This window comes from Neovison vison, chromosome 12, assembly GCF_020171115.1.
Source record: "Neovison vison isolate M4711 chromosome 12, ASM_NN_V1, whole genome shotgun sequence".
Lineage (NCBI taxonomy): Eukaryota > Metazoa > Chordata > Mammalia > Carnivora > Mustelidae > Neogale > Neogale vison.
The window spans coordinates 46,779,047-46,803,324 of NC_058102.1; the positions used below are offsets into that span (position 1 = coordinate 46,779,047).

Here is a 24,278-nt window from a genome sequence, read left to right on the forward strand (position 1 = left end):
CCTGCCATGGAAATCTGAAAACCTGGGTCTAGCCTCGGGTCCTCCAATAGTTATATGACCTCACACGGAAAGCTGCCTTCCTTTGGGTTGGTAAATACCGCTGTGAACTGAGAGAGATAAAACAACAGTCTCTAAGATCCCACCATTAACATGTCTTTTTTTCTTAATTTCTAACAGGTGTTTGCAAAAAGTATAACAGAGCATTTGGAACTAATTGCAAATTTACTGCCCCATCATTGCCATTAATATGAAAGGCCATTTTAACTGTTGTATCATATACTTAGTCCCCATAATTACTACTGATTAAATTCTCACAAAATATGACTTCTTCTACACAGCTCTTCCAATATGATTTGCTCATCATTGCCTAATGGACTAAATAAAACAGTATTTTATGAAACATGAAAGGACATTTGTGAATATATTACTTTTTATAAAGTCATATTAATTTAACAAATTATGTTTGCAAAGACAGCTTTTTAAAGCTGATGTTGCTTATATTCTATGAATAATTCGATAATTATTTTAGTATCATCACTTATTTCTTTTCAGTAAGAACTCCATTTAACCTAATACTTTTTCTTCGCTGTCAGACAAAGGAGCTAAAGTAGGGGGTGACAACTATTTTGGTAATATAAACATTCTGTTCAACAATGTAGGCAAAAGACAAACTGACTCTTACAGATTTCCAATAAATATTCTCTCAATTTGGTAACCACAGTCTACTCTGCCTCACCCTCACACCATCTGCTTTTACCCTTACGACTACAGGATGGAAACTGAAACTTTCTACAAATACAAGCAGCATGCAGGAGAAAGAAGAATTCAATCATAATGTATTTGAAAAACCTCCTATAGATTGTCAGTATAATTAAATGGGTGTATTAATCTGAGTTCTCTAGAGAAAAAGAACCATTAGGGAATATATATATATTTTATTATATATAATATATATTATATATTATATATATTTCATTATATGTTATTGATTTTATATATATGTATGTATATATATATATTTTTTATTATGAGGAATTGGCTCACATAGTTATGATGACTAGGAAATTCCAAGATCTGTGATGGGTGAGCTGGAGATCCAGAAAAGCCAATAATATAGTTCCAGTATAAGTGTGCAATGGCCTGAGAACCAGGAGAACCAATAGGTGTTCCGTTCCACCCAAGTCCAAGTCCTAAAGCAGAAGAGCTTTTGAAGATAGATAAGCAGAGACAGCAAATTCTTTGTGTTCTACTCAGACTTTCAACAGGTTGTTGGATAAGGCCCACCCACATTCGGGAAGACAGTCTGCTTTATGCTGTCAACCAATTCAAATGCTAATTTCATCCAGAAACACAATCACAGACACATCCAGAATATTGTTCAATCAAATATCTGGACAACTCATGGCCCAATCAAACTGACACATAAAATTAACTATCACGATGGGTCTTAAAATTGTAGAATCCAACTCTACCCATTTGGAACTAAGAAAGCTGTATTCCAGGGGTGTAAGAGCCCAACTCATACAATTAGTGGGAGATCCAGGACCATAACCTGAATTTGTATATTTTGTGATGTATATTATATTATTATATTGTGTTTTCATTCAACTCTCATTGCCACATATAGTTGCCACAGTAGTTCTTTTCAAACTGATTTAAATATGATCTTCTCCATGTTAATGAATCCTGTGTGTGTGTGTGTGTGTGTAGGAGCATAATGTTCATGTTTAATAGATATGTGATCTTGAAAAAGTCATTAATATTTTTGAGCCTCAGTTTTCTCGTTAGTAAATGGGGATAATAATTGTACGTATCTCATGAGTTCTTCACAAAGATTAATCAGGTCAGTGTATTAAGGGTAAGCTCTTAGAGTGATGGAAGTACAGTGAGTGCTACCTAAGCATTAGCTTTTATGATTAATTGTTATAAAATTTTATGTTTTTTCCTTTTTCATCCCCTTAGCCCCATCCCTTTCTGCCCTTCCCATGATCAGGGGTGTCAATTGGTCTCCTGTCTCTCTCTGATACGTTATCTCCTTCTGTAAGTGCTCAGGGATTTCACCATCAAGCCCAGAAAGGAGAATAGCATGTCTGAATTGTAAGGGGCAAGGGGAAAAAATGGTTCAGACCAATTAGGAAGGTAGGGAGGGTCCAGATCATACACTCAGCTGTTCTGTCCTGACTCCTCTCTGTTAGGTTTAGGCAAAACAGCCAAACCATCATGTGTGCCACATCCCCTGCAGTCTTCAGTTGTTCAGTGAAGCAGCACATTCCAGTGTGGCCTCGTGTTTCCTCTGTACCTCTGATAGGCAGTAAGCAGGTAGATGAGGGTAGATGAGGGGAGGAAGGATTCACAAGTGCTTCTCAGGTTGTTATCTTTTGTAGTTCAGTTTACTAAAATGAGAAACTTAGAAAAATTAAGATTTAAGAATAATCAGAATCTCAAGTTTGGACATATTAAATTTGAGATTCCTTCCAGACATCCCCTTGGAGATATCAGGTAGCACTTAGACTCATGAGTCTATGGGACTCAGGGGAAAGACTGGCTGGAGGTAGACATTTGAGAAGTATCAGCCTACGAAGAATGTATAAAGTCTGGTACTTAATAAATATTTCCTTAAATATAGATTAAAAATAGAAGATGTCTAGGAAGAAGCCCTAAATCCCACCAGCATTTAGAAGATGGACCAAAGAAGAGTCAGCAATGGAAGTGAGAAGGAGTATCACAGAAGCTGGGGAAAATCTGGGATAATGTGATGGCTCAGAAGCCAAGAGTAGAAAGTTTCAGGAAGAAAAATATAGTCAACTGTGCCAAGTAGCTGCTGAGAATGAGGTGAGGATATGTACGTGTCTGTTGGACCTGGCACTTGGGGGTCATTGGGGAGCTGGGCAAGATTAAGTCAGTGTTAAATGAGAACGGCTGAAGAGTGAAATAGGGATAAGGATTAAGCAGAGACTCTAGAGGATTTGCTTGAAAATATTTCATGAGATGGGGAACAAAGACATGGGCCATCGGTAGAGATGGGAACTCCATGAAGGTCTGATTTTCAAGATGGCTTATACATATTTATATACTTGTAGGAATAATCCAGTAGTGAGGAAGGAGCTCCTTTTTTTTTAGACTTTATTTATTTATTTGACAGAGAAAGAGAGAAAGAGAGTGAGTGGAAAAGCAGGGGGAGTGGGAAAGGAGAAGCAGGCTCCCCGCTAAGCAGGGAGCACGATATGGGGCTCAATTCCAGGACCCTAAGATCATGACCTGAGCTGTAGGAAGACTCTCAACCAACAAAATGAACCACCCAGGTGCCCCAGGAAGGAGCTCTAGACGTGGAAGACAGAAGAGGAAGAAGACTCTTGAGACTGTGTCAAAGGATGGGAGCACAAGTGGAGATATTTGCCTTTTATAAAACAGGAAAGGACTGAAGGGCAGAGAGGGTGACTTCATAACCATTGTATGCCCAGTGTATACAGTATTTGGCATATATTAGAAGTTCAGTAAATATTTGCTGAGTGAATCAAGTAAACCTCCATTGCAAGCCATGGAAACAAACAAGCAGCAGGCCCAAGGAAAGAGTAAAGAGCAAAGAGAGGGACATGACTTACTCATACTCCTTGAGTAGTTAATGCTTATTTTAGAATGCATTCTCCGTGATCCTGATCAGACAACTTAGTTACATTTTTAAAATCATGCTTGATTTTTTTAAAATGTGAAGACAGAGTCTATGTGGCATTTAATTTAGTTTTTAATTTATTTGGTGGTTTCTATGATCACCTAACAATGTAAATTCTCAAATTTTTTTTTTATCTTGGTAATTCTTTTTCAGATTCATAGCAGGAATCTAATAATTTATTGATATGCATATAATTTTCCTTAGTTTTCATGATTCAGAGCTAATAAAATTATTGATTATAATAAACCAAAACCCCTATTTACAAATCATTCATCTATTTGACCTTAAAGATGCATATTGGCACTTGGTAAGATCTAATTCACTGTCAGTGTTTACAAGGTTAGGAAAGGGGTAATGTAAAAAATGCCTGTATACTCTGGTGAGATTCACATAAACTCACTTTTTTGTGCCTACCTTAGGATGTTTAGATGAAATGGAAGATAGATTATCTGTTATTAAGTATCTTATAAATACATTTTGGGGCACCTGGGTGGCTCAGTCAGTTAAGCATCAGACCCTTGATTTCAGCTCAGGTCATAATCTCACGGTCACAGGATAGAGCCCTACATCGGGCTCTATGCTCAGCACGGAGTCTGCTTGTCCTTCTCACTCTGTTCCTCCCCATCTCTCATACTCTCTCTCAAATATAAATAAATAAATAAATATCTAATAAATGCATTTTGAGCATAGAGGACTCAATAATATATTTTTAAAGATTTGTTACTTAGCAATTGTCTTCCTCAAAGTATATGACAATCTTCGGTACTCAAAAATTGAATACTGTAAAGAAAGCATATCAAAAAATTACTTTTGCCTGGGGTGCATGGGTGGCTCAGTGGGTTAAGTCTCTGCCTTTGGCCCAGGTCATGATCTCAGGGTCCTGAGGTCGAACCCTGCATCGGGCTCTCTGCTGAGCAGGGAGCCTGCTTCCCCCTCTCTCTCTCTGCCTGCTGCTGTGCCTACTTGTGCTCTCTGTCTGTCAAATAAATAAATAAAATCTTTTAAAATAAATAAATAAATAAAGTACTTCTGCCTACCAGAAATACTTAAGATTTTTTTTTTTCTTTTTCCTTCAGGAATGATTCTACTGATGTTAATAAATAATGAAACTTGATCATTGCATTTGGAGTCAAGGGAGTAATAAATTTTGTGGTTCTCATATGTTTCTCTAGGTTAATGTAATACAAATAGAAGTGATATATACACTGTAATGGTTATATGAATAATGAATGCTGCTGCATTTTTATTATATGGTAATTCAAAATTGAAAAGTAATATACTCCATAGAATTCTGATGAGTTAATAACAAATGTGAATTTATTCTCACACATTCAGTGAATGAAATTTTCTGTTATTCCATTCTGGACTTACTGTGAAATTTTTATTTGTAGCTTGTTAGGAAATTATTAAAGATTGATCTCAGTTCTTATTATTTCTGTTGTAAAGCTATCCCAACATTTTGATTATTTATTTGAACTTTCTTGAGATTCTGAGTGATACGAATAGTCGCCATCTTTAGAGTGAATTTCAGCTTAGGGAATAAGAAATTTGATTATATTTAAATCACAAATGGGGTATGTGTCATAAAAGAACCCCCATGGAAGGGTCATTTAAACTGAGACCTGAATGATGACAAAGAGGAAAGCAATTGAAAAGTGACAAAGCGGGGCACCTGGGTGGCTCAGTGGGTTGAAGCCTCTGCTTTCGGCTCAGGTCATGATTCCAGGGTCCTGGGATTGAGCCCCGCATCGGGCTCTCTGCTCAGCGGGGAGTCTGCTTCCCCTCTCTCTCTGCCTGCCTCTCTGCGTGCTTGTGATCTCTGTCTGTCAAATAAATAAATAAAATCTAAAAAAAGAAAAGAAAAGTGACAAAGAGAATAGCATACTGGAGTATGTCGTGGCCCTAAATTAAAAAACAACAACAACAACAACAACACCATATTGCCTAGCCATACCAGTGTGGTCATAAGACTTCATTTTAACAGAGATTTCTGGCAGTCTCCCTGTTGCCAGCCTCCCCATATACCAGCACCAACTAGTAACCAGATCTTAAGCCTTCTTCAATTTTCCCACCCTGATATTTGCTGAGAATCCCTAGAAGATGTTGGCTTTCTTATATGCACAGTTCTTTTTGTTTTGCAAGACATACAGGAGAGAAAAGTCTTCTGTCCTTGCTCCCTGGAGTCACCTGTTCTTGGATCTCCTGTGTCTTGAAGTTGTCGTAGATGTCGGTCATGCTGATACCTGCCTGTGTCCCTAGGAAGCTTCCAGCACAGATGCTGGTGCCATTCATTGATACATGCACCGAGGACACTGTTCATTGACTGCTGCCGAGTCTCCTCATTGAGGCCCTGGGCGCACTGATTAGCTGACTGAGCCCTCCGTGGGCCGAAGCTCTGCTCTGTACATCGCCAGAGAAAGGGAATCCCTTTCCTGACCTCCTTCCACCCTTCCTGTGTGGTCCTTGGTTGTGCCTGTGCCCAAAATGATGTTTTGTTTTGATTTATTTTATTTTGGACTCAACTTTTCCAGAGTTCTGGTATGAGTTTAGACCTCTTCTTTCATTTCACTGAGTCCATTGTCGTTAAATCCCTCGTTTGAGACCTAATCTTCAATTTCCCTTGCACAGTTTTCTTTCCAAGAAGCTCTTAGTCTCTCATGGAAACAGACACATAGTTATTTCTAGGTCCTAGGTGTTCTAGTTATGCCAGATTTCCTGAATCTACAGGTAGACACACCGTTATTTCAAGCCATGGTCATTTTCATATTACTTCTATATTTTCGGCATCTTAAGTTTCTCACCAGACAGCTTTACATAAGGTTTTTCAATAATGTGGTTACATGCAGATTCCTAAAATTCCATGTTTGATTCCAGAATTTTCATCTAGTGCTTATGAGGTGATCTAGAGACTCTAGATCTAGATCAGATCTAGAGTGATCTGATTAAACTAGCCATCCTCATCTTCACCCCTTTACACATTGATAAATAGTTCATTAGTAAAGAAATGTAATTACTTTGGGATATATTATATGAGTTGCTATATGTATAAAATTTGGTATAAATTCCTAATTTAAATAAAATGACAGTAAAGTTCACCAAGAGACAAAGCAGCATTTTCCATACTAAGCAGAGTGAGTCTAGTCTTTGCTTGCCTTCTGAAGAATGGCCACATGACTTAAAAGGACAGTTGGATTTAGAATAAGAAGGCCTGGTGCTCACTTTGGCAGCACATATACTAGAATAAGAAGGCCTGGTTATGAGCTCTGATTTTGCTACTTATTTTTTGTCCTTTAAGGTTTTTGGATTTCAGTTTCCTTATCTATGAAATAGGGAAAAACTATCTGGCCAGGCTAGTAATTAAAAAAAAAAAAATGCGTCTTGACATTTATTGGGTGCATACTATATTCCAGGCAATGTGCTAAGAATTTTAGAAGCTCTATCTCAAACCCCACAACAACCCTCCAAGGAAGGTACCAAAAAATGACCGTGCACAAAAACCCTACACATGGGTGTTTATAGCAGCTGTATTCAAAACTGCCCAAACTTGGAGGCAATGTAGATATCCTTTTAGTACGGGAACAGATAAATAAATAAATAATGGTAATTCCAGACAACAGAATATTATTCAAGGCTGAAAAGAAATGAGAAAAAGCCATGGAAAGACATGGAGGAAACTGAAATTCTTATTACCAAGTGAAAGAAGCCAATCGGAGAAGGCTCCATACCCTATGAATGCAACTATATGGCATTCTGGAAAAGGCAAAACTATAGAGACAGTAAAAAAAATAAGTGATGGCCAGGGGTTTAGGGAAAAGGAAGGGATGAATGGATGGAGCACAGAGGATTTTCAGAGCAGTGAAAATATCTTATTATACATTTGCCCAAACCTATAGAATGGGCAACACCAAAAGTGAACCCTCACGTACACTATGAAGTTAGGTGATTAAGACGTGTCCATATAGTTTCATCAATTGTAACAAGTATACTGGCCCAGTGGAGGATGTTGATAATGGGGTAGATTAGCCTGTGTGGAGGCAGGAGGCATATAGGAAACCTCTATACCTTCTACTCAATTTTTCTGAGAACCTAGAATTGCTCTTAAAAAAAAAAAAGTCTTAAAAAAATACTGACCTTGATAGTGATTAAATAACTAGCCCAATGTCATCTAGCTATTAAGTGGAATAACTAGGCTTCAGATTTAGACCGTCTGACTCCAAATTGCTGCACTTAACTGGTGTGCTATATGGGAGAGAATGTTCAAATGTCCATGAGTGGTATCAACTCTGAAATCACTATGGTTACTTTTCTCTGAAATAGGTGGTTGAACCTAGTCATTTCTCAAAAAAAAGCACAACTGCATTCTTTGTAACTGACAACTGATACCATTTCCCAGACACACATGGTGATTTTAAAATTTCAAAATCTTGGAAACTAGTCCAACAATGTAACATTTTATTCAAATACCATTGCTCACCATCATTTTAATGTCTTTGTATTCCTTTACAGATTTTCACATATTTATAAAGTTATAAAGTATACAACTTGGCATTATGCTTACTTCACTGAATATTATGCACTTGTTTTAGTCTTGTATTCTTTCAAAAGATATTATTGAGCTTCTAATGTAAGCCAGGCATTGTGTAGATTCTGTGAATCATCAGGAAGCAAAATAGCCAGCATCCCTGCTTTCTTAAAGAATGCCTTCTAATAAGGAGAGAATATTGTACATCTATGAGGGAAAGTGCTGAGGAAAAACCAATAAAGAAAGCGGGGTCAGGAGGCAGACAGCTACAGGAAAGATGATATTTTAAAACTGATTAAGGAAGACATCTCTGAAAAGGTAGTGCTCGAGGAGAGACCTGAGTGAAATGAGTGTGAGCCCTGCATATATCTCAGGGAGAGTGGTCCTAACAGTAAGACAGTACATACAAAGGCCATGAGGTCACAGGGAGCTTGCTGTGTTTGAAACACAGCAAGGAGACCAGAATGGAAGGAGTGAAATGGCGGGGAGGGGGAGGTGGAAGACAGAGGCTGGAATGGGGGGAAGGGATGAAGAGAGGATGCTGTTAGGGAGATCAGGTGGGGCCTTTGGGGGTTTTCTAGGAAAGTCCTGACATGATCTAATTTATGGCTTAAAAAATTAATCTGGCTTTGTGCAGAAGGTGAACTACAGAGGATAGAGGGGAAGCAGAGAGCCCAGTTAGGAGGCTATTGTCATAACACAAGTGCAAGTAATGGGAGTTAGGGCGGTAATGGTGGAGGTCATGAGAAATGGTCTTCTGAATATTGTTCAAAGGTAGAGCTGATTGGATTTGCCAGCTGTTGTAGGTCATGGGAGAAAGAAAGGAGGCAAAAGTGATGCCTGGTTTTTTAACCCAAGCACACAGAAGATTGAAGTTGTTAGTTATGGAGAGGAAGAAAATTAGAGAAGGAGCAGATCTGTGGTGGAGGTAGGGTAGGAATCATGAGTTCAGTGTAGAAAAGATCCAGTTAGTCGCTGTGCTGGTCTTTGTCAATAACCAAGGTTGTGGTTGAACTGGCCCTTGTGAGCCTTATTATGATTGCAAGATGCTCTACAGTGACAACCATCAGGAAAGTTTGAAAAAATAAAAGTGTATTACTTATAGGACCTGGAAACTGTACAGCACACGTGGGACCACACAGCAAGCTTATGGGGAGAGAGAAAAAGAGCGTGGGCCTAGAGTTCTGCCTTTGTGGGTAGGGGTGGGATGGGGGCCCAGGGTCTCATGACTTACTCTTTATTGATAAATTTAAAATTTACAAATGGGAAGAGAAAAAGCAAGTGACCCAGATGGTCAGTGGTTGAAATCAACCCAAGATCTCTCCAACAAAGGAGTCTCAGTAAAGGGGAGGCAGCACCGTTCTTTTTCTAGTGGTGTGGCTGGCAATGTGTTTTTTGGAGTTTGCCGCCTTGGAAGTGGGTGCCCTTTTGAAATGGATGCATTGGCAATCAAAGCTCAAGTCAGACACTTGTATTACAAAAAATAAAATAAATAAAAACAAAAACAGGGACGCCTGGGTGGCTCAGTGGGTTAAAGCCTCTGCCTTTGGCTCAGGTCATGATCCCAGGATCCTAGGATTGAGCCCCGCATCAGACTCTCTGCTGAGCAGGGAGCCTGCTTCCTCCCCTCCCTCTTCCTGCCTCTCTGCCTACTTGTGATCTCCTTCAAATAAATAAATAAAATCTTTTTAAAAAATAAAAATAAAAAAACAAAAACAAAAAAACCCAACAACTGTCAGGGTTTATGCTCCCATCATCCAAGTGGGTACGTCAAGTACACAACTGGATATACAAGTCCTCTGAGAGTGAGGTCCAAATTAATTTGAGACTGTAGTTTAGGAAAAAGAAAGGGATGAAGAACTGAGCGCATAACCCTTCAACGTAGGGAAGTCAGGAAGATTGGAAAAGGAGTGACTGCCGAACAAGAGGCAAAACAGAAGACGTGGCCTCCTGGAAAGGAAGCCTGGTAAGGAAAGTATCAAGGGAGAGAGAAGGAGTCATCTATGGCAAAGGCTGCTGAGAGGTGGAGCACGAAGACTGACACTTGACCCCTAGACGCAGTGATGACGTTTAGCGTAACAAGAGCTGATACAGAGACAATGGCAGGTGGAACAGAGGAACTGGAAACAATGAATACGACAACTCTTGAGATTTTTGCTTGAGAGGAGAGTAAGGAAAAGGGACGATGGCCAGCCAAGGAGATCTTTTGCTTTGTTTGGCCTGTAATATGAGAAATATTGCAGCACATTTGAAGGCAAATTAGAAAGACCCACGAGAGAGGGTCGACTAAGGATGCAGGAAAAGGGGAGAGAATTACACAATTCACCTCCTGTTGATGCACCATAACGAACTTACCCACTTTGCACTGATGTTCATTTAAGCGGCTCCTGACTTTTTATGTAATGTTTCAAAGAAAGTCCTTGCGTCTATTTATTTTTAATTCATTGAAACCACTTCCTTAAGATAAATATGCATGAGGGGATTACTAGATCAAAGATCATGAACATTTTTTAAGACTCTTGACGGTGGGCTATTCTTTAAAAAATCAACTTACCATGCCACCAGTAATGTGTAAATGATTAAGTTTTATTACAACCTGCTAGCTATGCCATGTATCTTGAGGCCATAGTTCATGAAATCCTTACAACATTTCAACTACCCTTATTCTAACAGACTGATAGCTCCTTAAAGACAGAGATCATGTCTTAATTATCTTTACTTCCTCCCATTTTTCAGACCAAATATTTCATTACTAATAGTAATTACAACAGCCATTTATTTGAAATTCCTCTGTGTTAAGTCATAACAGTGTGCATATGGTGAAGTGGAAAAAAAAATCACCAATTATAGTCAGACCAACCTGTATTTGAATGCCAGATTCGTTATTTGAGCTTTACTTAAATCACTTTAAATTCCCCATTGGTAAAAACATTAATAATAATCCCTGCTTTCCAAGTTTTGATGAGTGTTGAAAGGAGATCTATTAAAAAAATAATAATTAAAAAAAAAAAAAGAAAGGAGATCTATAAGGTCCCTACTACAGAGGAGGAAAATTTTGGAGGAAATAGCAGACTTGTAGAAAAACTTTCTCATGAAAACACCTTGTAAACATCTCATTTTTAAAAGACAGAAAAAAATGAGAATCCTTCACGCAACACATCTTGTCTATCGTCCACAAAGTTCTCATTTTAGAGTTTTGTGCATCACCGTAAAATAAATCCCTATGAATTTCAATTCTAGTAAACTGTCGGAACAGCAAGCACCTGGGATGTCTCTTGGGAGGGCACAGGCTGCTACAGTAGACCTGGGATCAGCAATGACTCTAGAAATAGTACCAGGCAGTTACCTCCAGGTGGTGAAATGAGGCTTCATCTCAACACACAAGCTTAGAAATCTTGATCATTAGTCCAGCTTGCTATGGTGAGGAAAGAACACAGAGAGCACAAATGGAAGTCGAACTCATCACAACACCCAGTCAGTTTCCAAACAGGTAAGTGAACCTTTCGTGACATTAATGGTGTGAGGTTAAGAGGGTAAATATTGAGATTTCTGCCTCTATCTGTTCGTGTGGCTGTATAGGAGTGAGTCAGCAGAGAATCTGTGTGATATCTAGGGAAATATCCTTAGCCTCAAAGTTGGAAACGAAAAGAAAATGCCGTGCAATTACTCAACATCTCTAAATAGTAGAGAGCCTACCACGACCACAAGAATTTTCTTGTAAAATTTGTATCCATCCTAAAGAGAACAGAATACAAATATATCTACTGGGACAGAACAGAAAAATATATGAAAGATACTGAGTGGATATTTTCTTGGTTGTGGTTCATGTAGTTCTCAACTGACGGGGAAAAGATGACCTAGCTTGCATTTATGGTCACAAGAAGGAGAAAACGGTTAAGTAGACTAAGTCACTAAATCTAGATTTTTTTTTAATTATAACTGCATCTTGTATTTGCATGCAGACTTCACTAAAAGACTAGTCAGTATCTTCCATTATAATAGGATGTGGGGACCAATGAATGAAAGTGAGAGACATGAGACCTCCCAGGCCTAATTCCCAACTGGGAGCCTCAGCTTTGTTGTTTTCCACCAGTAAACCAAGAACCTTATTATTAAAGCTTGACTGTCCTCATAAGAATTGTGGCTCTCATTAAGAATTATGTATGAATTCATGAGTTTATCTGTACCGTGCTGTCTTGGGGTGAAAAACCTCACACAATATTTAGTTCACTTAAGTCTATTTCAAAACATAAGCATTGCATTTAGAATTTAGTTTGAGTGTTTAAAAATAATATAGTGGTTCTGGTGTTGGTACAAAGTTATGGATAATTCTGATTTTATCTGCGGTCTGTGGTGATGAATAACAAAGTAAAAAATAGTGCATCTGGTGTTTCAGATCACCTTAATAATAAAATTGGTCTAACTTCCTGTCTGATTCAATATTGCAGAAAACAGTCATCAAGATGGCCCAAATATATTATTTGATTCAAGAAGTCAGTCTCTATTTCCCATGAAATACAGGGTTGTCAGATTTTTTTTTTAGCGTGTCTCCTGTGTGAAATATGAGCAGATAATAATGTCAAATGATGGCTTGACAATAATTTCAAAGCAGGATCTAGGATTTAGAAGCAAGATTTTAGACCAAAGAGAAACAACAGTTGTTAGGGTTTTTCTTTTAATGTCTAGTGCATAGGTACACTGTAATGTGAGGAAGACTAATGTGTTTAAATCTGTCATTTAGTAGACTTTAAAGCCTTAAAGAAAATGTGGCTTCTTAATTTTATATACCTACATATCTTCCCTGACAGATTCCACAATCTTTTTTTTTTTTTTAAGATTTTATTTATTTGACAGACAGAGATCACAAGTAGGCAGAGAGGCAGGCAGAGAGAGAGGGGGAAGCAGGCTCCCCGCTGAGCAGAGAGCCCGATGCGGGGCTCGATCCCAGCACCCCAAGATCATGACCTGAGCCCAAGGCAGAGGCTTTAACCCACTGAGCCACGCAGGTGCCCCCAGCTTCCACAATCTTAAGTTTATTTCATAAATTGCTAGCATGGAGGGGCACGTGGGTAGCTCAGTGGGTTAAAGTCTCTGCCTTTGGCTCAGGTCATGATCCCAGGGTCCCGGCATCGAGCCCCAAGTTGGGCTGTCTGTTCAGCAGGGAGCCTGCTTCCCCCTCTCTCCCTGCCTGCCTCTCTGCCTACTTGTGATCTCTGTCTGTCAAATAAATAAATAAAATCTTTAAAAATAAATTGCTAGCATTGATTACTCAGGTGATAATTGGGGCTGGGTTGTGTTGTATGAAATTAGCCATTTATATATTTAGCTGCAGTGGGAGAAATAACTTACATATAGTCTCCTTTGTTTTTCTGATCAATCCATGCAATCCTATTTAACAATTTAATCATTAGACCAGATATAGCAATCCTAATAAATAGCATGGCTCCAATCATGTTTAAAGAAAAAGAAAACAAGACGAAAAACAAGAGTATTACAGGAAATGCTAGGAAGAGATGACTGATGGAATTGGCTAGGTCATGCTGTGCCTCCAAGTTATGCCACAGATAGCCTCACTCAGAATCTTTCTTCTCTAGAAATGAGATGGTTCTCGGGATGCTAAAAACTAAAATAACACATTGTGGAAAATTGTACGCTTTTTATTATTTTGCCATCTCTTCCTGCAGATGAAAAAACCACGAGAACATTGACTAAAATGTATCCCATGTTCTGTCTTTATTCATTTTTAGTTATGCAGAAAATTGTTAATTCCCACTGTGACAGAAGTATCAAGGTTACTGAGAATAAAAGTTGAAAGGACACTAAATCATAGCATTCCTATTTGCATCTCAAAAACACATGCCCGTAAACCTCATTTCATTTTACCATGTTTCTTGGCGAATTCTGTAGTTCACCAGAAGAGCAAAACACAGAATCCTATTGTAGTCATTGAAGTGAAACACGAACCACTGCTTGGGGGGGATGGAAATAAAAGACAATTTATAGCACCCTTCCGTGGTCATTAGCCTCCAAACCACCCTTGCAATCAGATCGACACTTCAGAGCCCATGGGGTCTCCCTGCTCCAGCGTCTTCGTGGGAAAACTCGAGAGTCCCCAAAGAATATATTCTTGTTGGTTGAATATGAGTGTGTAAGAATCAGAGGGCGCCATCTCCCTATTTTACCCACATTGGGAATAAAGCACCCACGGTGGCCTGTGAGGACTGCTGATTTTTTCCTTTTTTTTTTTAAGTAACATTTATATGTTGGATGGTTTGGGACATTATCAGTTTCTGACTAGCGAACACACAGCTTGGGGAATTATTATTTCACCCTTGCACATCTATTTCGCAGCGTCCCTAAATGCTACTTAGAAGTTTGGTATCGGTCCTTACTGGAGAGAATGGCCGGATGTCTCCTCTGTCCTCGAAAAGCGGCAGGAGTGCTGCGGTCAAGGCTGTGATTACAGTTTTGTCCTCATGGCGGGCAGGATGTGCAAACCTGAATTTGTCTGACCTCGTTTTCCAGGCTTCGTGCGCCTGAGCTCCGAGCTTTTGTCCATACAGGGTTTCTGCCTGGCCCCGATTCCAGCCATTTTCGACTCAAGGACTCGAGCTTTTTGGCTTCTGTGTTCTGTCTCCAGCATGAGAAATGGGGAAGGAAGGGAGGGGAAGTAACATTACGGGGGAGGCACTGAACGAGCACACAAGAGTAAGAATAATGGAGAAGTAGCGTTTGATGCAAGATAGAAAACATAATCAGGGGAGATGAATGTGGAAATTTCTGTTGACTTGGACATGTAACAATGAGACTTGAAAATTCTGTTGAAAGCAAGTAACTTGCTATTATGTTTGTTTACTGTACCCAGGATAATATCTGTGGTTAAATCGTGATTTTCCCTGGTCTCTAAGGAACTTTGTATTAAACCTCTGTTTTCTTCTATTTCATCCATAAATGCTTGTAACTTTTATAAAAAATAATTTTATAAGTACAGATAGACACAATTTCACAAGGTATAGGAATGATAATATCATAAAAGTATAGTGTTCATGTATAACATATGGAAGCCTTATCTCCTCCAGTGAATTTGTACGTGAAAAAGTGAAGACTTTAAAAAAAAAAAAAAAAGTGAAGACTTTTACCAGCTCATGATTTTAAAAAATAGCTTATTAAAAGGATGTGGGGGGTTACTCCAAATTATATAGAATTTAAAGTCTTCAAAGCAGTGTATAAAATTTCTGAACTCTTAAATTTTAGGAGTCTTCTAAGGCAAAAGAGAGTTACTTTTTTTTTTTTCCAACAAGAATGTTATTAGGGAATATGAAAGGGAACACTAATTAAGAGGTAATATTAAAATAGAGGAGACAGATTAATGAAATGAAAAAACTAGGTTATAAAAAGCTTTTTAAATTAGGATAAAGGCTTCTAATCTAAATCACTTAATTTGATTGTTTCAATATTAATATTTAATTTGTAATAGACAGAAAAAAGAAAAGGATGATGAATATAAATTCTATATCCATAAAAATATAATTTAATTTAATTCAACATCTCTTAAGAGTCTTCCGTATGATTTGGGATTTGGGTTGACTGCTCACATAGCCATGGTTTGCAAGGGTGAGGTAGGCAGAACATGGAAGCAGACATTCTAAAATCAAGGAATCTGTCCCCAAATGTGCCATTTTAACATTAAACCTCGAATATGTATATTCTCTCCAAAAGCTATATCGCTTTAGAAAAGCCAAATTGTTTTGACCATTGCTTTTTCTTCTGAGCAGATTTCCTGATTGACTTTGGCTAAAGCTTCGTGATAGTTGAAACAATCAGTGCAAGTAAACACTGGAAATCCAATCAGGCCACTTCTTAGTGTGTTGATAGTGTCACTGCTTCAGGAAATAAATAAAAAACCTTCATTTGATCAACAAGGTGGCTACTCAATTTCCCCTTGTCCTGAGTATCCAGAGAAGCAGTTCATTTAATTAATGGGGCTTCCTGCTGATATATAGCAAATCCATATCTTTAAGCCAAATTTATGGAGTACCTTTTATCTGTTAGTTTTAGCTGTTTTTTGTCTGATAAGTAATGTGATCCTCAGAAGCCCCATGAAGGGACGCAGGTAGCATCCCATTTGGCAGATAAAGAAACTGAGGCTCAGAGAGACCTAATCATTTGACCAAGACCCAGGATTAAATCCAAGTTCGTCTTACTCTTTGACCCATACTCTTAACTATTATATTTTGGTGTTGCAGAGTTTTCTTATTTGGTATTTACTCACCTACCTGCAACTTCCAAATACACAGGCACAATTATTTTAAGTTATGTTCAGTCTTCCTAGTAATTAGCAAACAAAGCAGGCCAGAACTTTTAAATGTGTGAGCTCATAATTCAAGAAGCTCTTACGTATTTCCCTTTTACGCAAGGTCTTACGTTTCTAAACATGAATTACGGTACTTTTTGTCACTCCCTACCAGTACACATTTAGCTCCTTCATGAATCTTTCCCTTGACGGGCTTATCAGTTGCTGTGGCCGCCCAGAGCTTCAGCAGAGCAAGGATGCCAGAAATTCAGAAAGCCGATGTTGCTGTGGTTTTCAGAATGTCTCAAAACATTCGTCTGACCAAAACTCTAGTGTTGTCATTTCATGTGTGAAAGGGGTAGCTCATCCCAGCGTAGGGTCTTAGGAAGCAAGATTAAGTCATCTGACGTGCTGTGGTAGTACAGAGGCCACCTGGAGGGGAAAAAAAGGCTTAGTCTATGAACCTTCCCATCTTTCTCCTTTTGTTCTCAACAAAAACTGGTCCTAGTCTTCTGCCTTTTTCTTCAGAATATACTCACTTCTTAACCCCCTAAATACTCAGTATACACTGAGAACATGCTGATTTTAGTTTATGAGTATCAATGTTTACTAACCCTTAAAACTCAAGTTAAATGATCCTTCGGAATAAACGAAAGTCTGTGGAATTGTACGTCACGCACCCATATTTCTACACAGATTTTACTTATTTGAGAGAGAGCACACATGCAGGGGGAGGGGCAGAGGGAGACACAGACTCTCTGCTAAACAGAGAGCCCAATGAGGGGCTCAGTCCTAGGACCCCTGGATCATGACCTGACCCAAAGGCAGACGTTAGACTGACTGAACCACTCAGGCAACCTGGCCATGTACTTTTTTTTTTCTTTTTTAAATTTATTTATTTATTTATTTGACAGAGAGAGAGACGACAAGTAGGCAAAGGCAGGCAGAGTGAGAAGGGGAAGCAGGCTCCCCGCTGAGCAGAGAGCCCGATGTGGGGCTGGATCCCAGGACCCTGAGACCATGACCTGAGCCGAAGGCAGAGGCTTAACCCACTGAGCCACTCAGGCACCCCTCGGACATGTACTTTTAAATGAGTTCCAACAAAGATTCATTTAGCCTAATTCACCGTGGACCACATTTTGAGAACCACTACTTAAAGCCCACCAAATACTCTTCATCAACAAATCCCATAGCCTTTTATTGGTCCACATTTTTCTTAATCTCCCGCAACATCTGGCAATGTTGACAAACCACTTTTGGAACTCTACTCCTGACTTCCATTAACACCATATTCTTGATTTTCCTCTGACCCTTCTCTGTGGATAGCCTTACTGAAATCAAGCTAACCAACAAGAAAAGTTTTAGAGCCTTTTGCCTTTTTCAGGGGTCAGGGGCCGGTGGGGGAGTATGTAATATTTGACTTTGTAGTGTCATATGTTGGTGTTAAGGACCTCCCAAAAATAGCATCCTTCTCCCTTCCTGAGAAAGACAGAGGAAGCAGCATGTAGAGATAAAAATGTAACTTTACTGTTGACTGGACTGCTGGAGATAAGACTTAGGAGCATGATAACAATATACTTCCATAACTGCCTCTCCCTCTTAGGCAAATTTACCCACTAGCCACAGGAATACCAACCAAGTGTGGCCTCCTCAAAAGGGACAGAGCCTTTATAACTTGCTTTACCAGTTGCAAAGAGAAGACCAGATGTTATGCTCTTTACAGACAAGCAGACCCCAGAAGGAAAGCGCAGAGCCCACATGCCCCAGTGTCTCATTCCAAATACAAATTACACAAGCCACTTTCCCTCCCCTGGGGAAACTGTGGAGGGGAGGAATTCAGGGATATTACTGTATTTGGACTGCCACCACAAAGAATAAAGCATCAGGGTTGGGGAATAAGTGTTTCCTCCTAATATCAGGGGAAAAAGAAAGCCATAGAAATGTCACAGTTATAGCATCATATTAAAATGGATAAAAATTTGTATGATACATATGGGTATATCTAATATGTACATTTATTATATTATATTATATTATATTACTTATGTATCAGAAAAAAGCTAACACTAAAAACACCACAATTTTTATTTTCAGGGTAATGGGATAAACCGTTATGGAGAATATTTACTTCTCTTTCTAATTCTTTGTATTTTCTAAACCTTCTATCATGAGTATATTTAATTCTTATCATTAGAAAAATAGACTTTAAACTCTCAAATTAGTCACAAGAAATAGACACTAACACTGATTAAGTTTGAATTCCACTTACAACCAATATAGCACACAATTCTGAAAAATTATATTGATTTTTCCCATTAGAAGCAAGCTTCAGAAAGTTGGTAAGATGAGGGGCGCCTGGGTGGCTCAGTCGGTTAAGCATCTGACTCTTGGTTGCGACTCGGGTCGTGATCTCGGGGTCCTGAGATCAAGCCCTGCACTGGGCGGGGTGCTCAGCAGGGAGTCTGCTTGTCCCTTTCCTCCTGCTTCTCCCCAGCCCCCACTCTCTCTCTTCCATAAATAAATAAATAATCTTTAAAAAAAAAAAAAAAGAAAAAAACTCGTTTTTTTCCCTCCTGTATGGTGGAGTGGTCAAACTATCAGAGACATATTAATTACCAATGAAACATAAATCGTGTTAAATCGAATCTGTGTGGTTGTGAATGAGTAAGCATTTCAGGTGAACTGTTTAACCAAATGTAATCTTCTTAAGAGTCATGTCCTGGTTTTGTAACCCTTTCTATGCCTACCATGGAACTCAGATTCCTTCAGTAACAACACAGCGTTGCTGACGATGATTCACGAATTCCTTCATTCCACAAAAGATTTTTTCAATACCAACCATGTGCCAGGCACCCTTCTAGGTTCTGGGGATATAGCAGAGAACCAGGTTCCACACCAAGGGGAGCTCATGTTTTAGCAAGGGAAGGAACAAAAGAGACAAGAGACTATCAGAGAGTGGTAAGTGGGAAATAAGTCACAGTGATGTGATAGGGAGTGCCTGGGTGGGGAAGGCCTCCCTGAGGGGTGGCATTTTAACTGGAAGCCGCAAAACGAGAAGGCGCCCGAGTACAGTGATGTCAAACAGCTCTCCAGGGGGCAGGCAGATGCCAATGCCATGAGGTAAAAATGAGAGCAGCTTGTTTGAGGAACTGGGGAAAGGATGGAATGGCTTGAGGGAGGGATATGAGATGAGGCTCAGAACAAACAGGTACCCGATAAAGTAGGGCCTTAGAGGCCCTAATTGAATTTAACTCTAGTGTGATAGAAAGTTGGGAGTATTTTTTTTTTTAGGATTTTATTTATTCATTTGACAGACAGAGATCACAAGTAGGCAGAGAGGCAGGCAGAGAGAGAGGGAGGAACAGGCTTCCTGCTGAGCAGAGAGCCCGATGCGGGGCTTGATCCCAGGACCCCGGGATCATGACCAGAGCAGAAGGCAGAGGCTTTAACCCACTGAGCCATCCAGGCGCCCCAGAAAGTTGGGAGTATTTTAAGAAGGAAAGAGAAGCTGATCTCTTTGGGAAAAATCGATTTAAAAATGGATACAAAAGACTGAGAGAAGTTTTGTGTCACTTCTTGTCTGAAGCAGTGAAGAGAGAATGTATCTTGTCACAAAGAGTGGGCTGGCAGAACTCAGAAGGTACAAGAAGACAACAATAAAACGCACATTACAGATATCAAAACCACATTACAAACAAAAGAAGTAGAACAGGTTCTGCTGAAGACATAGGCCCGAGAAAGTTTCAATTGAATAAAGACACGTACGTGGTAAGAGAAAATAAGTACACAAAATAAAGAGGCTAGAGACAAAGACAAAGACTAGATAACTGCACAATTGTTGCCCTTGAAGATGAACCAAAAAATATGTAGAAAAGAAAGCATTCCAGTGTAGAATAGGAGAAAGCAGAGAATTTGGAATCCGTAAACTTCAAGGAAACAGCGTGCTGCAGGAACTATCAACCCAAAGAAATGTCCTGATGAAGTTCTTTAACTTTAAAAAAGGTAGAGACCCCTGTGAGATTTCAGACAGAAACATCGGGTTAGGTACAGGACAGGCTAGCCTCAAGCCATCGTCACTGGACAATCTAACCTCTAGACAAAATGAGGAGGCTCCTTGCTAATAATGTGGAGACAGAGATCCCAGGGAGAAATGAACACAAAAAGTTAGAGATAGGGTGGATTCCTCTTAAGGCATCTCTCCAGTAAGACAGATGACCATTTGACCTTCCCCATCCAAATGGGGCTCCTGGGCATGGTCCTGACTTACTGGGGTTGATCAGATGGCAGACCAGGCTGCATTATATCAAGACAAGTACAACATTTGGAAACCTGCCACCCTCCCAGGCAAAGATAATCCAACTGTTCTTTAAAAATAAATTGCTAAAAGCCAATCACATACGTATAATTTAAACATAATAATCGTGGCTAGATTTAATCAATTCTACTGGACTGATTTATATCTATCAGTTCATAGGCATCATTGACTTTAGTGGACAATCTGGTGACAAAAGAAAGAAGGTCTTATTACAAAGCAGTATTTCTTTTTGTGGGGTTGTAGGGTTGCCAGGGGGTGCAGGTGGGGTGGAGGGGAGAACCTAGACTCCAGGTAAAAAGAACTGACTCAGGAATCTCTTAACAAGGGAGAGCCCAATAAATTTAAGTACAAATGGAGTTTGAAATCTTTGAATTTTTTAATATATTCCACTTTTTTCTGTGTATGTATTTGTAATAATCAAAAACACAAATTTTTTTGGATAATAACTTTATTTGCATTATTTACTACTGTGAAATGGTTTAGGATTTACATTTGGAAAGAGCATTTGAGTCTCTTGAAATTAAAAGCTTAAATCATTGGTGTGTTAAATAATACAAATGACTAAATGGGTTTAGAACTCAGACTAAAATGTATTTTGCGTTACTATATGGTAGCTTTGAAGTTGTGACACTGCTGTTATGCCATGGAAATTTGTATTCTATCGTAGTTGTTGTGATTTCACATAATAGAAAGGAAAGAAGCTGTGCATCTCTATCATCTACCCAGAAGGAAGGAGAGAACATATATCCTCTATTCACAGGAATTCATATACTTTGATTTTCTCTGAAATAAAATTTTTATTTTGTTTAAGATCCTTTGCTTTTCCTCAGTTGCACTCATTTGAATGTCTGGCCCATGTTAGACCCTCACATATATATTTACTTGTTTGTACTTCATTTTATCATCATTTTATCATCACCATTTTATGGGGAATAGTCAGAAATACATACCAACTTTTCTCAGGCAAGCAGAGAACTGAGGCAAATTATTCCAATGTTTTGATGCAATGAGCCGATGATTGCAATTTTTAAGCTAATTATTTCAAGTCCCTTCTTCACTTTAGCTAGGCAGTCTACATTTCTTTTTCAAATGCACAGCTTTTGCCTTCTTAGAAAGTTGCAATTTTGAGTGATTTTTAATCTTGATTTCCCATTTCACTTCCATTTGCCATATTAATCTGAGGAACTTAGACTTTAATACTGTTTCCACAGTTACAAGCTTTGAGCTAATCATGGCCCTGGGAATTGAGTTCTCAAGTGTGTATACAACCCCCTTGACTCTCAGTTCCCATTATCGACTGTTGGAGCTCCAGATCTCACCCGCGGGGATCAGGAGCAGTGGCTGCCTGCTCACCCTGCCTGACAAACACTGGGGGTGTGCCAGGAGTCAGTGGTTCCTAATCAGCATTTGCAGGAACCGAGGAACCCATCTTTGGTCTTGCAAAAGGGGAGAAGTGTATCCCATTATCTGTAGATGGTTTCCGCTGCCTTGCAGAACCAAAAGGAAGCTGTTGGACAAAAGGAAACCCCTGTTTCTCAGAACCACCAGGTGGACTAGTTTTTCTTATCTCTTGGATTTTCCATTAAGCATCTTTCCATAGACCATAAAGCATGCTTGAAAGTTCAGTGCTTTCCTCATTACCGCATTTCCAAATCCAACTCAGCCTTCAGGGTTGAGCTCAAGTCTTACTTTCGGTATTAAGTTATGTTTTTTATATTGGGAAGAACTTTAGTCTATAGATAAGTATAGCAGACAATTATGTCCTATTTGATGGTTTCGTTTAATAAAAAAAGTATCACTGATGGTGTTGATGTAGTTTTTCTACCTACCCCCAATGTAATTCTCCTTTCTCCCTCTCCAGAAGCAAGTTGTACCTGATCATTAGGCTATTGGCTCAAAGTTTTAAATGGTTGTACCGTTTTCTGGATCTCAGCTGTTTGCAAGCAGTCCAGTTCCAGCTTCCTAACATGGCCAACCTCTATGGCCCCTGACCCAAAGCAAGCATTAAAAGATCCTAAAGTATAAAAGCAGTATGGAGCCGTGAACCATTCACCTCCTTGACCTCCCAACTCTCTCTGATTCCTGTAGCATTGAGCATTTGGTCCAGTTTCCAATCACTTCTTTTGTGTTAACTCTATGTATAGCAGCTGTATTGTTTCCTTGAAAAAAAAAATACATTCTCAAAAACAGTTCCATTTTTCTTTTACAACAAACTGTGAAAGAATCCTCTTAGGGTTTTAGTATCACAGTCGATTATGCTTGTAAGCCAATCTCTTTATCAGAGAAGTGTCACTTAGAAGGGTGCTTTACTTTATAGAATAGATGCTATTGCAACCATCCAACAGTCATTGATAACCAACTATGGTCAAGTTAGCAAAGTAAGCATAATGAGATACAAGAAATGCATAAAGATTTGGTTTCCCTGTCGTGGGCAAAATGATTATGATACCTTTTTGAAAATACATAGTTAACAACTTCATGCTTTAAATATAGTAACAGCACCCATGGCTTAAATAAAGGCTGTGTTACTAATTTTGTAACTTGACTTGTGTTTTGGGAATTTTTAAGGATTTAGTTATTTTTTCCAAAATAACCTGAAAATTAAGAGTGTGCACCCCAACAATTGAATAACAACTGTTTACTTTAGACCAAATTATCAGTACCATGGGCCTCTTTACCAGAGTTTGAAAATGCATTTTTAGACCTTCTTCTTTTGCCTTGTACTGGCAACAGATGACTGTATAGGGAAACCGCCAAGTCTGGCATTACAGAACTTACACAGCATGTGACTGTGTGTGAACACAAATTAAAGATGTCCTAAGACTTGGATTACTGAAGTGTAGTTGGCCATATATTCCATTCTGTCATCTGGACTGAAACTAAAGACCAACACGCATTTCAGTGAAATTCCTTGGGAACTGATTATGCCTTTGCATTATTTATTATGACTAGACAAATTGCACCATCTTTTTCACTAACGTCATTTAAAATTTCAGGTATGTTATGTTATGTCCCTATAACTTTATCTCCCCTAAAAATGCCATAAAACACCATGAGTGTGAATTTATCAGTCACAGAAATTGTTGTGGTCAGTCATCGGTCAGGAACTAATGCCTTGAACGACAGATGACTGTCATTTTGATTTCTTTTTCTTTTCTTTATTTTTCAGACACTGCAAATGGACGTAAGCAGGCTGAACATAACCTTGCTTCGGATATTCCGCCAGGGAGTGGCCGCAGCTCTAGGAATCTTACCCCAGCAAGTGCACATCAACCGCCTCGTTGTAAGATGCCAACATTTTGCATTCCCAGAGTACAAACTTTGATTTTTATTGTAGGCTTCCATAATAAAGAATGCCAGTGCTATTTTTCTATGGCCCATGAGCCAAATTTGGCATGCCACCTGTTTATGCAAGGAAAGTTTTATTGGAACAAGCCCCACCCATTTTTTCCCAGATTGTCTATGGCTGCTTTCTGGC

General features: G+C 39.0%; 1 protein-coding gene across 2 annotated transcripts in view; it reads left to right on the plus strand.

Moving 5' to 3' along the window:
* Nucleotides 1-24,278, plus strand: part of PTPRR (protein tyrosine phosphatase receptor type R) — a 235,479-nt gene that overhangs the window by 102,051 nt on the left and 109,150 nt on the right. The window contains exons 1-2 of one of the 2 annotated variants that reach the window (XM_044228656.1): nucleotides 11,410-11,682; nucleotides 23,970-24,083. In XM_044228656.1, coding sequence (XP_044084591.1) covers nucleotides 23,979-24,083 — 105 coding nt within the window. In that variant the 5' untranslated portion in view covers nucleotides 11,410-11,682; nucleotides 23,970-23,978. Of the gene's footprint in view, nucleotides 1-11,409; nucleotides 11,683-23,969; nucleotides 24,084-24,278 lie in introns of those variants that run through there. The other variant, XM_044228655.1, reaches the window with a different exon arrangement.